This window comes from Agelaius phoeniceus, chromosome 2, assembly GCF_051311805.1.
Source record: "Agelaius phoeniceus isolate bAgePho1 chromosome 2, bAgePho1.hap1, whole genome shotgun sequence".
Lineage (NCBI taxonomy): Eukaryota > Metazoa > Chordata > Aves > Passeriformes > Icteridae > Agelaius > Agelaius phoeniceus.
Window position 1 is genome coordinate 73520551 of NC_135266.1, and position 17073 is coordinate 73537623.

General features: G+C 37.9%; 1 protein-coding gene across 3 annotated transcripts in view; it reads right to left on the reverse strand.

The window, feature by feature from the left end:
- Positions 1-1179: 1179 nt before the first annotated feature.
- IFT88 (intraflagellar transport 88) overlaps positions 1180-17073 on the reverse strand; it is a 43499-nt gene continuing 27605 nt past the window's right edge. For all 3 annotated transcript variants that reach the window (XM_077173883.1, XM_054654586.2, XM_077173885.1), the window contains 3 exons: positions 11434-11488; positions 2881-2976; positions 1180-2201 (listed from right to left, as the gene is read on the reverse strand). In XM_077173883.1, coding sequence (XP_077029998.1) covers positions 2080-2201; positions 2881-2976; positions 11434-11488 — 273 coding nt within the window. In that variant the 3' untranslated portion in view covers positions 1180-2079. The remainder of the gene's footprint in view (positions 2202-2880; positions 2977-11433; positions 11489-17073) is intronic.

Genomic DNA, 17073 nt, shown 5'->3' on the forward strand with positions numbered 1-17073 from the left:
CCCCGTGGTGCGGCAGGGGAACAACTCCTCTCCCTGAGCAGCAGGAGAGGCCACGGAAGAGATCATGACCCCCATTCCCTGTCTCCCTCAGCCTCACTGGGGGAGGAAGTAGAGCTGAGAAGAGAGGGGTGGGCAGAAGGTGTTTTGAAGGTTTATTTTACTACTCATTATCCTGCTCTGATTTTGTTAACAATAAATTCAATTAGTATCTCTAATTTAAATCTATTTCACCTCTGATGGTCTTTGGTGAGTAATCTCTCTCAGTCCTTATCTCAACCCATGAACCCTCTGTTATATTTTCTCTCTCCTGCTCAGTTGCAGAGGGGAGTGAGAGGCTTCAGTGGGTGCCAGGCATCCAGCCAGGATCAACCCACTGGAGTCTACTCAAATGTCTTTGTGTTAGAAGACCATGGCAGTATCTCTCCTGCCTTCTCTTCTGCACTGTTTCACAGCTTTGTCTACGCTCCCTGCCAGAGTCCCATTTATTGTCTCTTACTGTGATTAACTCTGATACCTCATGCCACTGCAGTCTGGAGCTGAAAATACTCCCTCCTGTGTGGTACATTGCATCCTGGTGTCTTCCAAGACTAAGCCTGACAGAAAGAACTACCACGACATCCAGGAATCTGTCATTGTACAACCAGAGCAGTAGATACAGCAGGACTGAGGAACAGGCAAGAGAGACTTGCAGAAATCAGGCAGCTGCCATCCACTTCCTTCTCATGCTCTTTTCCATCCCTTAGAAGGATCAGGCCCCAGAGCTTACCTTGTCTTTCTTCTTTGGTGAGCCCCTTGGGGTGTTCCATAAACAGCACTGAACACATTCTGCTTGTTCCATCAGGTGGAAGTGGTGCAATCCCAGATGAAACACTGCTCTGGTCCCATGGGAAGCATGCTACACACAAAGCAGCTCATACACCCCACAGGACACTTCTGACCACTGCAGACATCCTATGAAACTGGGCAGCATTTCTAAAACCTGAAAAAACATTTCATGAAGATACAAAGAGACTTCTCCACTGTCACTGGCAAACAGTCTGAGCAGCACTGAGCAACACTGAGAAGGAACACTGAAAATTTCAGAAGATTGAATTCTTGCAATTCAAAGTGCAATAACCAAAGTCTAACTATTAAACCAAACTCATGCCAGGGTTCCAAAAACAAGCCATCTCAGTGGACTAGTTTTGCAAGTGTTTATTAGGAAATTATGAACACCTGACTAATATTTTTCATCTCCCCAAAGTGATCCCTACTACAGGAATTTAACAGGTCTCAGTAACTTCAGATCCAACTTGTTCAGTTCATAAGCAAAATGGTGATTTCTGTAACTAACTTTGCCCATACTTAGGTTAGGCTGTAGAAAACTACCACTGTGTGGTCAGTGCCACAGTCTCCAACATAAGACTCAAAAGCTGCAGTCTAATTAGTGATTCTGAACAAACTAGGCTGAAATCCTGAGAACTCTGATCACTCAAAAAAAAAAAAAAACCCAAAAAAAAAAAAACCCAACAAAAATAAGGACATTTTGCTGAGAGACTACAAAAATGGTCCTAGTTCATCTAAGAGTATGCTAAAATTAAGATGCTTTCTTTGGTATCAGTGCAAAGTGATTCGCTGAATTGGGACCTTAAGGAAGACCAGGGTCATACCCAGCATTTTCAGGTCAGTTCACAAGACTTAAAAAATTCTGGCTTTGGATGAAAGATACAGGATTTTTGACCTTACAAGCATTGCTTCGAGGTATTCTGCATTGAAAGGTGAAATTTTAGAGGCTTTTCTCTCTAATATTATCATTGTATGTATCTCTGAAAGCAAAAGCTTTACACATTTGATACAGCTTGCAATGTGTTTGAGTACTTGTGTAGATCTTATGCATGAGTAAAATAACCTCACCATTATTTTTTTAATCAATCACAGAGGACACTGCAATTACAAATCCAAGTTTTTAACATAAGGTACCACATGTTCAAAGTATTTAATGAATAGTTTATAAAAATCCACTACAAAATCATTATGAATGAAAAGTGTTTCAGCTAAAACTTTTACAAGGATTAAAAAAAAAGATGAGTGGCCCATATGCTATTCTGGAAGCAGATCCTCTCCTAGTTCTTCATCAGCAAAATCATCTTCCTCCGTTCTTTTTCTTGCTGCTGTTTTTGGTCTTTCTGGTTGTGGGCCAAGTGGATCTGCGTAGGAGGCATCTAGGGTTTAAATAAATACATGTGAAACAGTTACAAACTATTTTAGCTTTAACTTTAGCTGGTTTTAAACATACAAAATCAAATACAAGGTTAGGATTTAGCACTACACATCTGTGTCTTTGAAATGCAGACCAGAAGGAGCATGTGAATGCTGAAGGAGAACAAAACACTGCATTCAGGAACTGAGGCAGGGCACAAGAGCAAAGTTCCAGAGTTCTACTGATGGAAGCCTCTTGGTGTTTTTTCTAATAAATTTCTCTTATTATACTACAGTGAGAAAAAGACTTTGGAAATGTGCAAGGAACAGCAAGACTGATGACTTGTTTGAGGAATGGCTTTTTAGGAAGTACCACATTCCACATGAATTTGAGTTTTTAAACCCCTTTGAAAATCCAGTCTTATTGAAGAACCTATGACTGCAGAATGGCAAGAACTGACTTAAAGGACACAGCAGACAGATATTGAAAGTAATATTAACAAGGGCCACATTTCTTAATATTTACAATAACTTTATAATGAGCTCTGAACAATGAAGTGAAAGCCTCATTTTCATGGGAAAATGTTTCCCCAATTATCTAATTTTACATACTCTTCCAACAACTTATATTTTTTCCTCTCTCCTTATTTCTCCTCTCCCTGAGGACCATGAAATTAAAAAAGGTATAAGATGTCCACTTGCCTATTTCTTTACTGCTGCTACCTTCATAGGGTTCATTTGTTCCAGGCAGAACTTTCAGTTTGGCACTCAGTCTTTCCCCTTTGGTACCACCACTATCTGGGGAACAGGGAAAAAAAAAAAAAGACAACATGCTGTTATGTTCTGTGAAACCACGATACAAGAATAACACCAATTCAGCTACTACTATCTGTCAAACTGGACTTGGATGAAACCATCTTTTCATGACAGACACAGTACTCATTTGTAATAGTGGTCTTTAAAACACAGTGGACACTGTGTCCACACGTGTGTGTGTTAACGTTTTTTAAAAAATATATACAGCCTTATGACTTTGGAGTAAACACATTAAAATATTTCTGCTTCAAATGCTGACATTTCAGTTGCTTATAAATTACAGGCACATTTTGGAGTTAAAATAAGCATGATAAATATATAAACACTGTCACAATGTACACTGGACATTTCCTATGTTTGTGTGCTTACTTACACATCAGTGTGATCCACCTGCTCAGTACTGTCAAGGTTAAATGCAACACTTAAGTTTGTTTTTAATCAGAAGAGCATATTTGCCATGTGCTGTCTGCGTGGCAGCAGGCTCAGTCCATGTGTACAGACCATGCTGGCCCTGCAGCTCGCTGTAAACACTCTGCTGGCAGCTCCCTTTGCAGCAGGGCCCCAAGGAATGTGTCGGCTCCAAGGGCTGCCTCCTGCCCGGACAACATCAGATTAACATTCTCCTGCCACAGCAGTATTCCAGACACTTCAAATATTCTCTTCACCTCTGATTCTCTTTTTCAGATTCATGGCAAGCTTTCAATCTCATCTGCTACAAAAAATTTTTATGCAGTATTTTTTCACCTGGAGAAAACATTTTGAGTTTGACTTGGTATATTTACAAGGCAGGATGTGCAGCCAAATAGAGACATGTTCATTTACAACACCAAACAACGTGGGTATTAAAAATCTTCCATCGTAAGGAGGAAAAATGGGTTTCATTCAGCAAACATTAATTACAAAGTCTGGACTTGGCAACATATTTCCATTATCTTATTTACTACAAATGTCATTTTAATAGATATTGTTATAATTAAAAGAAAAAAAAAAAACAACTCCCCCCCAGATGTCTACAAAGATGACAAACATTTATCTTTCTATAAATACTACCACAGACTTCTGTTTGCTCAATCCTAAACTGGAAGACGTCTCTGCTCCAAGAAAGATCTAATACATACAGTCATGTCAAACAGTTAATAAGTTCACCAGACACATATTGCAGTTGAAATTTCAAAGCAAGGAACACATATCTTAATGTACATCCACTTCCCTTGGACCAATTCTCACTGACAGGTTTCATGAAAGAAGTAATATTTGAAGAATTTGAAGAAACAGGGAGAAAACAATGAGTTTTCCTGGAGAGAAACTCAACTAAAGGGCTGTGAAATTAAAAAAGGGCGTCCCCTTGATTTGAGTGGGCTCTGGACAGGCCTGTACAACAAGAAGGTGAGAGCTGGCCTTCAGAGATGCCATGGATGAAAATGTTTTGAGGAAAATACAAATAATCAATGAGAAAAAGAGTAGGATAGAAATAGGCACAGTCTTGCATAATGGAAAACAATTAATTTTTAACATGATAAATAAAGTTGTAAGGAGCCGTAAAGAGATGCAAAGACAGGAACAATACAGCAGACTACACTAGGGGAAGACTGAACTGGTTGAAGAAACTTCATAGGTTTAATTGGTTGGTCCCAGAAAGGAAGAACTGCATGTAATGAAAATAAAAGAGGAGGCAAATGGCATACCAAATGTTTTCAGCTGTGAAGGAGGAAAACACATGGGTGCTAGCAATGCTGCCAGAGGAAGGGGAAAGACTTTATATAAAGTGAAAGAAGGAAGAAAAGGATGGTAGACAAACCAAACTGAGTGGGATTAACAGAATGCCCACTAGTTACCTGCACATCTTACTGCCCTAAAAAAATACAATTGAAAACAGAGGCTTCTTTAGATCTTCTAGGATCCTTAAGTTTTACTAGGTACATTTAACAGTAACCTAATGGAAATCTTTTCTCAGGTGGATCAACAAAGTAACACTGCTCACCTTACTTCTGTATGAGCATTATATCCAGCAAGAGTGAAGGGAAACAACCCTTCTGGTTAATTCTTCACATTTAGTTTAGATTAGATTAATATGCAAAACCACATTAAGTCTCTGTGGACTGCAGTATGCTCTGAGCATACCTGAAGATGAGGAAGAGGAGCACCTTTCATTTTAAAGTGCACCCAGAAGAAAGTAAGAGGTGCTTGACACCATCCGCATTACATGGAGATGTCAGCAGCTCAGGAAGTGAGATGTCTGGCTCAATGCTTTCTTTCAGCTGAGGGAGTTCAAACCCACAACTCCAGCTTTCACAAGGAATGAAATGGCTGTTAAGCCATTTGGGGTAAGCTTTTCTTGACACTCTTGCCATGGGATACAGGATTTGGCTGCCAATATGGCAGCTATTAAAAATTCTGTTGACCATATAACATGATCTGCCAGAAGTCTAAATATCATCTTGAAATTATTTTTTGTAGTTCTGTTTGGAGAATCATCTACATGTTTTTATTTAGCATACATTCACACATAATTTGGCAATATTAAGGAATATAAGCTTGCAATATAGACTTCAGGATTTTGGTATCCTACAGTAAAGAAAACTTCAGGGAAGGAGTTGTTTTTAAAGCATTTTTTCCACAGACACACATACTTTTTGGAGGCAAGTTTTACAATTTCTACTCATGATTCCCTGCTGCTCTCACCCCATCTAGGAAAAAGATTTTATATACCTTTTGAATTATGGGAATGAAATTAACTTTTACTAAAGTAATACACAGAAGAAAACAAAGATAAAAACTACAAATAAAGCTTTTCATTCTCACTGTTATCTACTAAGAGCACAGCGTTGAGTGTTAACATCTCTCTGATTGTACCTACAATCAGAGGACTACAGGTAGATATTTCTGAAACTGCAAATTAATTTTCTCTCTGTTACTGTATTAACTGTAACACCAGCACCTAATTCAAAGTAGCTTTTGAATAATGGAAGACCACTGCTGAACTAAATTGCTCTCTGTATCTAAGGAAACCTGCAATGAATACCCAGTCCTTATTTATTAACTTATTGGGCTTTTATTAAGTAAGTTATTACTGTAGCTCATGCAGAGGCCATCCCCCCTGTACTCATTTTGGGGTGACAATGTGGACACCTACACATGAAGTGACCACAGGAACACAGCTCCAGATTTCAGTTGAAAAAGCAACAGGAACCAATTAAGCAGAGCTGGTCAACATAAAATTTGATTTATAAATACATTTACTCTGTAAAATCATAATACTTGAGATTTGGATTACCATGCTGACATTACCTTCCCCTCATAGTTTCTGTTAAATAGCCTTAACTGAGGACTATGCATACAAAGACATAAATAATACACTCTGCATGCTGATATCTTTTACAGTGCATTCCTTCCTCTCATCTGTTCATAAGTCATGGCCATATTACTATATTTAGGATGTTTAAATTATTCTATTAGAATTGTTTCATTCATTTAGAGTTGTTCAATGTTTTACAAAAACTGATTTGAACTAATTCCTTCACATAGAATTTGGATGGGAATTAAAAAGAATCAAAATATAAAACCTAATTTTAAAAAATGACCAATTTTATATGGCAGAACAATGAATAATGCAACATACTGCAAAAATAATCCCTTTTTGTAATTTAAGTAGTGATACCTAGCAAAAAAGATTCTCCATCTTTTTATGTTTCTGTATTTCCTGTGTCACACGATACCTGTGTGTACTTCAAACCAAAAAATCCATTGTATTTGTATTTATTTTTTTAGAGGAATCTAACTAGTTGCAATTACAGTGATGATACTATTGCATTGGAAATTCCCCCAGTACCACAAAGGACATAAATCAGAATTTTACTCATCAAGAAAAGACATCAAAGGGTAAGATTGTTTGGTAATCTACCTCCTCTGTAAAATCTTTATGAAACAAGGAACACAGTGGGCTAACTCTCCAATAAATCCAGAATGTGTTTAAAGTGCAGCTCGGTGTATCTCTCATATTTGGGATGGAAACACCATCTTTGGAGAAGAATTGGCATTGGTTTGACCAAAGAGAAGAGTAAGTTCAGTGCAGAAGGCAGAATAATATATTAAAACAGTGAAACAGCATGGGAAGTAGATGCAATTTATAACTTTGCTGCTGTTCATTTTGATTTGATATTCTGTTGATGAAAATTGTTTGTGGTGTGTCAGTTCAGCTCACTCCTTAGGTGAGTTCGGAGCAGAAAACAGATTAAGATGTTCTCTTCATTTCAACAGATTTTCCCTTCTCCATTAATTAAGAAAACTTTTTTCTATTCTTCACACACAGCCAATGGAACCCTCCCAAAATGACTTGTAATTAATGAGGCATCAACAGGCACACAAAGCCTAGCAAATATAAATGATTGCCATGTCCTGGCTGAAGAGTAACAAGAAAATATCATCTTTATCACAGTCAGGATTATCTGGGATGCCTACAGCTCAAACATCTAAAACATACTTCCATAATATATAAGGAGATCCCTCTGGGATGGTAAAGGGTGTTTGAATATGGGAAATCTTTGGGGATGGACAAACTGACAAAGTCACCAGTGAAATGAAAAAGGGAAAAGACACCTAAATTATTCCCATGTGGTTTATTTTCCAAATCCATCCTGACAGGCCTAGGTAACAAGGAGAATGCAAAGTACTCAGCCTTTCCTCTTCTGAATTCAACACTGCTTCTGTGGGCTCCTGTCCGAGACTGCACGGCTCCTCTCATCCAGCACAGAACTCCCCATTCAGTGAGCTGGGCAAATGCAGAGACCAAGTAAACACTGCCATGGGAATGGATTCCTTAATGTCATACTTTGCATTATCTACACTTATAAAGGCATTATGCTATCAGTCAGGAAAAATTCCTTATGCTGGTAAAAACCACAGTGCACCAACTGCTAAGTTCTGGATATTACAATCATGTATCTGCAAAACACAAAAAAGTGAGTATGAAAACAAGAAAAGATTATTGGATAGAAAATCTTTGAGAACTGCCTCAACTCAGATGTTACTGTTAGCTCCCTTCAAGGTTTCATGGTATTGTGGTTTTGGGGTTTTTTCTCCTTTTTAAAATTAAAAAAAGAATTAACAGGATTGTATCAATGTCATTTGCTTCCAACATAACCCAAGTAAGATTGAAAACCAAAAATCTGATAATTGTGGGGAGAAGAAAATTTCCCTTTTTATAGTGAGTGACAAATGTGTTCAATTTTGGGTAGGGATTTTAGATTTAATGCTTATCTCTCTCTCAGGACAAGAGCAGACTTTAACTGACATTGATATATAGACGTCAGTTTTCTTGATCTCTCTGTTCCATTCTGTCTACCATTCATGCACACATCAATTATATTGCTGAAATTGTGCTGTGGTGCATCTCACACACCTTTCTGTTTTAATTTATATTGGCAAAGTACTGGATGCCCTATGAAGTACAAACCTTGCTGGCTTAGTTCTCTTTCTTCTTAGCTTCCTCTTTAAAAGCAATTTTAGATCATATTTCCTAAAACAAGGAAACCTGAATTATTAATACTCTTAATACAAATAACTGTATGGGGACAAAATATTTGGAGGGGGAAAAATCTCATAGGAATGCTGACAAGTATGAGGACAGTGAGCTGCTAAGAGGAAAGAAAGAAAACAGGCATCATACTTAAAATATTTGGAATGCATAAGACTTCAGTTAGCTAGTAAGTACTTTGATTTAGCTAGTAAGTACTAAACTAAGGAGGATTCCATGCTTCACTGGGTTCAGTAATGATGGCAAATCCCTCATACAGTATAGGAAAATGAACCCTTTTGGTCTTGGCAACACCACTGGAAAAGACTAACCTTAAAATGTATACATTTATATTTTTCTTCTCTCCTTTTGAAGTCAATTATCAAAAGCATACTAATATTATGAAATAAAATAACCCATGTTTATATTTCATACGTATCTTCACACAGGCCATGCACAGGAATTTATAAAACTGCAAATTACAGCTCATAACCCAGGTGAACAAAGCCAAGCTTTGGACAAAATAAAATGTTTGGGTGTTCAGGTGTCTATTAGTCATCCTCAGTACAATGTGGACAAAATACAGCCCAGTCCTTAACATCTGATGCTGTGAGTGTCCAGGTTCTTCACTGATAAGGCTCCCTAGAGCCAACATTACCAGTTAAAATGTGCCCAGTGCCTTTGACTCATTCTAAAAATACATATAAGTAGTGCAGCTCACCACAACTTTTAATTAAGAATCCCAGCAGGAAGTTAACTCTAGGCTCAGTACAGGACCTTCTTTGTACCTTTGCTTGTTTGCCAAGTCATTTCCAGAAAGGCTGGATCTCTGGCACTGAATTTGTATAATGAAGACTTCTCAAACATACTCTTACACAGACTTGTTCCCAAACTGTGTTTTTTTCAACTCTTTCATATATTTGACATAATATCTTAAACTCAACAATCTAAGAATTACTGATAGGGCAAATTCTAGGTCAACACTTATCCTTCTTAACCTCTCATCCCCTTTCTTATTGGTTTAAAATTAAAAAAAAATAGAAAAAAATTAAAAAAGGAAGACAACTTTCCATAGATACTTGTGTCTTTAAAAGAAATACTGACAAACTGGTAGTTTGTGGGATTTGTGTTGTCTTAGCATCCTTTCAGCATAAGCATTAGGTATACTTTCTTTTGCTAAATTACTCTCTCCCTCCTGAAACACGCCCCTTTTTCATGAATGAGGGTGGGGATAATTACAAAACAGAGCTGGAAGAGACCCTTTGTGTCATTTCCCTACACACCTGGTGCAAAGTTTTGCACAGCTGTAAATACCCTTGCCTGTTACCAATGCTGCTCTTCATTTCTTCTTGCTGGATGCTGAAGTGGATTCCTCTTAATGCCAGAGAACAGGGACCAATCCTGTCTCACAGTTGGCACCTCCAGCTGTTTTGTTGGCACCTCCAGCTGGCTGCCAGATCACAGGGTTTATGTAACAAAGGAGGGCCCAGAAACTCTCCATCCTCTTCCACCCTGCTCTGCTACTTAAGTAAAGAATTACTTTGGCCTGAGGCCCAGAACAGGTAAAATTCAATCCTAGGTGAATGGTTGTTTCTTCCACACATCAAGAAATTACTTAAAAGCTTCTATAGTGAAATTACTGAGCTAGAAAAGATCTCTCTCAAGCACCTAACACTCACTCTTAGGCCTCAGAAAATCCAGGGAAGCAGTCTTCATAAATGTAACAGCATTCTAAAGTCCTCTTCAGATTACATTAGTAAGTGCCATGACTTTTCCTGACCCTACAGAATTTGGTAAGTGTAGTAAAATATCTGCTATGTAGGTGGAGAAATAAAATTACCAAATAAGAAAAAAAACCATCATAAAATATTTCTCTGTAAAAGGAAGGGAAGAGAGGCAAGAATTTACTGGGGATATCTTCTAATGAAACCCATTGATATCAAGATAAACCAAAAGCAGGATACAAATAAACCATTTCCTTTTTGGGTTAAAATATGGGGTTTTGGTTGGTTGGGGTTTTTTTTGTTGTGGTTTTTTTTTTTTTTTTTTTTTTTTGGTTTTGTTTTTTTTTTTTTAGGTGGTTGAAGTGGCCTGAAGTCTTCTAGTTTCCTTAGAGCAGCAGTGAGGGACTGTTAGGTTTACATTACTAATTTCATGGATTTAATAATGGGAGGGAAAAATCATTTGCCCTGCAACATGCAGGCTACCTAGTGCAGAAAAGACAATACAGGGCAGTTTCCTGACTTACATTGAAGGAGTTTTACATTTATGGAAATCGGGACTGCAAATTTATAGAAGCAAGGAGACTGAGTGTCCAGAGAGGAAGATTTCTTCTAGGGAAGACTCTAGAACTTCAGTTCTGCTACCCAGAGATAAGGGGAAGGATGAGCTCAAAGACAGTAAAGGGTATGTTATCCTTAATACAGAGTTGGCTGCACAGAACAATCTGCTGAACTTGTAACAAACGCCTATCATAGCAGATTACATGGTGGCCACAAAATTCATTTTCCTTCATGTTAAATAAAGAAACAATGAATTCCTATTTTCCATGGCTTATGTGTTCTGTTTTGTTATAACAAATGATTCCTTTTAGTAAATATTCCAAAGTTCAAAATGTTCAAATACCAAGTTAATGGGATAAAAACATTCATGTTCACAGTACTGAAAACAATCAGAAATTTAGCTTTAGGAATACAATAAGGCCTGTATATAAAACATAAATGTGGGACCAAATCCATGCTACTGTACCAGTTGCACTGAGAAAATCAAAAAGTATGAAACAAAGTTGCTGAAGCCCTTCCATATTACTCAGTGCATATTTTTGTGTGTTTCAGGATGAAAGGAGGCTTTAGAAACACTTTCAGAAAATCTGTTTCCTTCAGGGTCCTGTCAAAACTGATATTTAAGCAGAGGCCTTGACTACTTACCACCACTTCCCTCTTTGCGGCTCCGTGCACTGCCCTCTCTGCCAGATTTAATGCGCTGCACGACAGTGGAAAAGGTTTGGAAAGAACAGAACATAAAACTCATTTAGTAATATATATTAGAGAAAATGATTGAAAATTAAACTCAGCTTGTTAATAAAACAGTAGAAGAATGTTAAACTAGACTTACTACACTGTAACTACTAAAGGTTGTTTTTCAACACAAAAAATTGTCCTTAAAATCAGGGTTAAATCCAATGTTTATATAAAACAAGAGTTCTGTGAAATGCAAATAGAATATCTCAGTAAATTATTTTTCTTCAGATAAAATTTATACAAGGAATGTGCCTAAAAATAGTTCAGATGTTCCTTTGTAAAGTACAGCTGAAAAAACAGGCAACACAGCCCTCCTTGCATGAGTTCAAAGTAGCCTCTGCCTATTAACATCTTGTAAATCCCACAAGCATTTTATTATTGTAAAGACTCAAAAGGGAGAAGTGGGGGAATCTATAAAAAGAACTATTCACCCTATGGATCTTGGATTTTGAATTTTTGGCACAGAACTGTATTTCACAGCAAAATTTAATTTGCTGTTGAGTGTTAAATGCAAGATAAAGGTGAAGGTAAATATTTTAAAAGCTGTGTTTAAAAGTCAGCTCTCTTGCATAGGGGAAGGTACCATAAACATCTCCCAGCTGTGTTTTTTTGAGTGTTATTTGAAAATTTTAACAGTTTATCAAAGCAATACCTTTGTATGACATGGCAGACTTAAATCTTCTGGCAAAACACCAGATTTCTTATGCATACATCTTGTCAATTATAAGACAGGACACCTCAGTGAGGAACTTTTTGATAGGTAGGTATAAGAACTTGATGTTTAAAGCACTCAGCTATTAATAAAGTATCTCTGCATCTTACTTCAAAATATGAATTCAGGATCTGATTAAAACACATGTCTTCATATGTTTCTTCATGTCATGTCTTCAGGTCAATTACTATAAATTCTTCACTCATTTTTCACCAGAAAAATATCATGAAGTCTGGCAAAGTTGGAATGATACCAAAGAAGTGAAAGAACTTTCAAGATTCATGCCAACAGAAAAAGGAAGAACTCTTAAATCAAAACCCACAGGAGTCAGACAGGAAAGCATTGAGCCTAGTGTGAAACTAGGACTGGTCTTGGAGCAATTCAGTCTGGGACCAGAATTTCTCACACTTTTTTATTTGCTTTGGGAAATCCTCAAGCCTAAAATATGTTCTCTGAATTTTGGATTAAATATCCTTTTCACAGCCCAGTGAAGTAGCATATACCAATCCTTCAGGAAGCCTGTCCAGACTCTGCCAGCTGTTGAATGACTGACAATAAGTCTGACAGCAGCACAGCTTCTGTCCACCCAAGGGAAGCAGTTCCTGTGTGATAGTGCCCTCTTGGCATTTACACCCTAGGACCTTCCTCCCAAAATATAACATCATAACTACAATTTAAACATACGATTAACTCCTGTAAAATTCCAAGTGAATAGTTTGTAAGTAATCCCACACTAAAAGCAGACATTCAAAATAGGTTTCCACCCTAAAGATGCCTATTTCTCCCATGACTGCAAAAGACATTTAGGATGGTTAGCCCAGATGTGGATGCCTGAAGTCAAAGGCAGTAAGGCCCCTGCAGCATTTGCACCTCTCATCGCTGCTTCTCAGCACAGCCCATCAGCCCCGTTCTCAGTCATTAAGCTCACTGAAGGGAAATAAACAGTAATGTGTGTACACAGCAGTGCCAAGGAAGCTCTGTGAACTTTTACACTATTACCTGTCTTTTTTAGAGTGAAACATGAAAAAGGAAGGCTAATGCAGTAAAAAACCCCAATCAAACAAACAAAAACAAAAGACCCCAGCTCCCCTCCCACCCCCACCACCCCTCAAACATTCCAACATATGAAGGTTGCAGTAAAAACTAAATGCTGTGAGAAGCAGGGAGAAAAATGAACTCCACAGATGTTCCCAGATTTTTGGCTGGAAGTATTTAACAACTTGTCCATATTTGAGAACTGAGGGAAATAAGCACTCCAGAATATTTATTTTGGTATAAACTCCATGTGGATATACTTCTTCTGGAAAAACAATGCCGAAATAGAAAATTTTGATAAATTTCTACAGGAAGACAAAGTCTGTGTGCAGACTGTGAAATGCAGGTACACTATCCTAGCATTTTACCTATTTTGTCTCTACTGGGTGCAATTGAGAAGTTAAGGGCTAGTCTAAAATTGGGAGCAGGAATTGAACTGTATCTGGTACTGCTAACTGAAACCAGTATTCCTATTGGAAACTTAGGTGGTGAAATATTAAAATTTGGTAATTTTAGAACTAGAAAGTATAGTTTATGACTGTATGGTCATGGATGACAGAAGGAACTTGGGAAAAAAACCCTAGTAATTTCCAAAGCCAGATGGCAGAGAGAAGACTAAAAATCACACACCCACCCCCAACAAAGAAACAAACAAAAAAAACCTTCCCAAACCCAAAATCGGAGGATGGGAACCCAGATGTAACATCAATAGCAAAAGAAGGAACTGCAGGGCTATTGTTTGCAAGACAGCACTGATGTAGAGATTGTCACAGAAAGATACTCCAGTACTAATGCAGGACAGCTGCATACTGAATCACAGTGTGCCCTGAAACATCTTTTCTTAGAGTCTTTGCTCTTTTACCAACTACAACAGTGTTCATTATTAAGAAAACTGTGTCAGTGGGTTCCTTGGGAGCAGAAGAAGTTGTTCCTTTCCTTTGGGAGGAACTTGGAAAGTTTTGAGAGTGTGGCAGAGGAGAAAGGCAGAAGAAGGAGATGGGAACATGTCCTGCCAAGACAAGGAGCAGCAAGAAGGAGCAGAAAGCAACTGATGAGACTTCAGAGGTTCTGAAGAGAGTGTACTTGGAACCACAGGGGCAGAATTTTGCTCCCATTCAGAGCTTACTCAGGTTGGAAACACTGGCCTGTCTGCAGGAATGAAGTTGACAGAACTGACAAGAAACCTGTTGTATTTTTATTATTAGCTGTGGTTTTTAGGGGGCACAAAGGAAAGAGGCATGTTTGTCTGGGGTTTGTTTGGGTTTTTTAAACTTACTGCATTTCATTTTATCTGCTTAAATGAAAATCGGTTTAGTTTCAATTACAGTACTATCAGGCTTATTCAAAAGGCTGAATTAATTTTTTTTCTTTTCTAGACACACTAGAGGAAATATTTAAGCAGATCTATCTTAAAGCTTTGACTAATTAAAAGTGCCATCATAGAAACCCTATCTGATCTGCTCTACTCTGCCCTCCTGATACTCCAGAGTTGTGTGTCCAGTTCTGGAGCATCCAGTGTAAGGACTTGGCCCTGTTGGAGAGGGCCCAGAGGAGGACCATGAAGATAAGAAGAGAGCTGAAGCACTTCTCCAGCGAAGACAGGCTGAGAGGGTTGAAGCTGTTCAGCCTGGAGAAGAGAAGACTCTGGGGAAATGTTGTGGCCTTTCAATACTTAAAGGGGTCTTAAAGGAAATATGGGGACAGACTTTTTACTAAGGCCTGTGGTGGCAGAACAAGGAATAATGGCTTTAAACTGAGAAAGGGTAGAGAAGGAGAAAAAAAAATGTTGAGGATGTTGGGATACTGGAACAGGTTGCCCAGAGAAGCTGTGGATGACCATCCCTGGAAATGTTCAAAGTCAGATTTGATGGGGCTCTGAGTAACCTGATAATGGAAGGTGTCCCTGCGCACAGCAGGGGTTTGAAACTAATCTTCAAATGTTCCTTTCAACCTAAACCATTCTGTGATCCTGCTTTGCAAGGTTAGTGCTGTGACAGGATAGAGTCAACACACTCTTAAACAGGAATACTGAAATGCAAGACACAGAGGGAGCTTCCCACATCATGGCTGAATTATGGTCATTGTTAAAGCCTGAACAGTCTAAACCAAGTGTGCAATAACTTGTTCAAGTCTGTGTTGGAGCCCACTGATACTTCTGTCATTCAGCTATGACTTGATGAATTTCCTTAACACAAAGAAGTCAGAATGAAAAACCCCCATAATTTAAACATAATTTTTATGTTACTAAAATCTTAAGTTACTTAGAGGATTTAAACTTTTAAATAGTCTATCAGTAGCTTTTTCCTCACCAGAAAGTAATGTGTTTGGGAAAGCTCTTGCTTCCCATATGAAAAAAACCAGAAAGAGACATGACAAATTTTAGGTTTTTAAAAATTGTATTCAAATATTAACTTCTGTAAAGAAAAAAAGGTGTTTTCTTTAAAGTCCTTGACATTGCCCATCTACAATTAATGCCTTCAGTGTAGAAAAAAGCCCAGAATTACATACAAAGAAATGGACTTTCCTTCTCCAGGCACCTCTCTCTCTCTAGTCAACTATAAAATAAACCAGTTTTAACTGGTGTTGTTGGTGAGCTTTCTCAAGTAAAGCACTGAGGTATTGAAAGTTACTGCAACAAACTATGTATATTACTGACACTGAAGTGATCAGAAACCAAGCAAAGGCTGTTTAATACACTTCAGTGAATCTCTTAATTGTGAGCTCTGCAGAATAGGTACATTATATCTGTTTTGCTTACTGATACAATTATGGGGAGACATGGAGGAATATCAATCCCACTACAGCTGTTAACCGTTTTCTTTTGTCCATTTTCCCAAGTGCTTTGAATTGTACAGTTACTGAAAAACCCAGTCAGTACACTTCAGCTAGCCCCTCAAAGTGTGGTTGTAGCATAAAGCTGCAATCCTTCAGTCAGTGTTTCCCCTTGTGAGTTTCATTTTTAAAGTGTCCCCTTGCTCACATGCATACTCAGGCTCCCAGGAACTTAAGCAGAAGTAGCCAAGAATGCATGTGCACATGATCTGTCATCAAAAGGGACCAAAAAGTGTTAGTAAGAGCAGAGTAAATTAGTTAATACTTAAAGTATCCTAATGTGGCTATGAAGCTCTGAGGCAATTTTCTGGATAGGCTAACCAAGCTTGAATACTTTGCAGCTCAACAGCATGGATAATGCTTTTCAAACAAGCAGCTGTTTTTAATTTTAAAATCTTATTTTAACACCAGAATAGCAAGAAAACAATGCATGAGTGCACACACACACAAACGTGAGCTCCCTCTTCTGAACAGAACACAAGTTATGATCTCATACCTTTCACAGCCTGTTACTTTTCCATGGAATTTTTTTTTTTTTTTTTTTTTTAAATTGGCACTCACATGAATAGTTTACTTCTACCTATATACTATGTCAGTGCTGCAGTTTTGTATATGATGAAAAAGGAGTTCTTTTACATGGACAAATTCTTAGGCTTCCCATCTCTCCCTATAGTTGCATTATTACTTGGCTCATAAATACACTGAAGTATTAAATAAAATCTGGCGAGTAGGAAAGACGACATTCCACAGACATTGAATTATGTGAGTGGCTCTGGCATTCCCTCATGTCCACATAGTCCATCTTTCACTAGTATTTAAAAATCACAGAAAATCTGGTGCTCAGAAACTATTCAGACAGATGTAAGACTGATCAGTAATTTAAAACTAAGTCTCCCAAACCCCCAAAATATAAGCTTCTGTAAACCAGGAAGTTAACAACACATTTTGTCTTGAAGTATCATAAACAT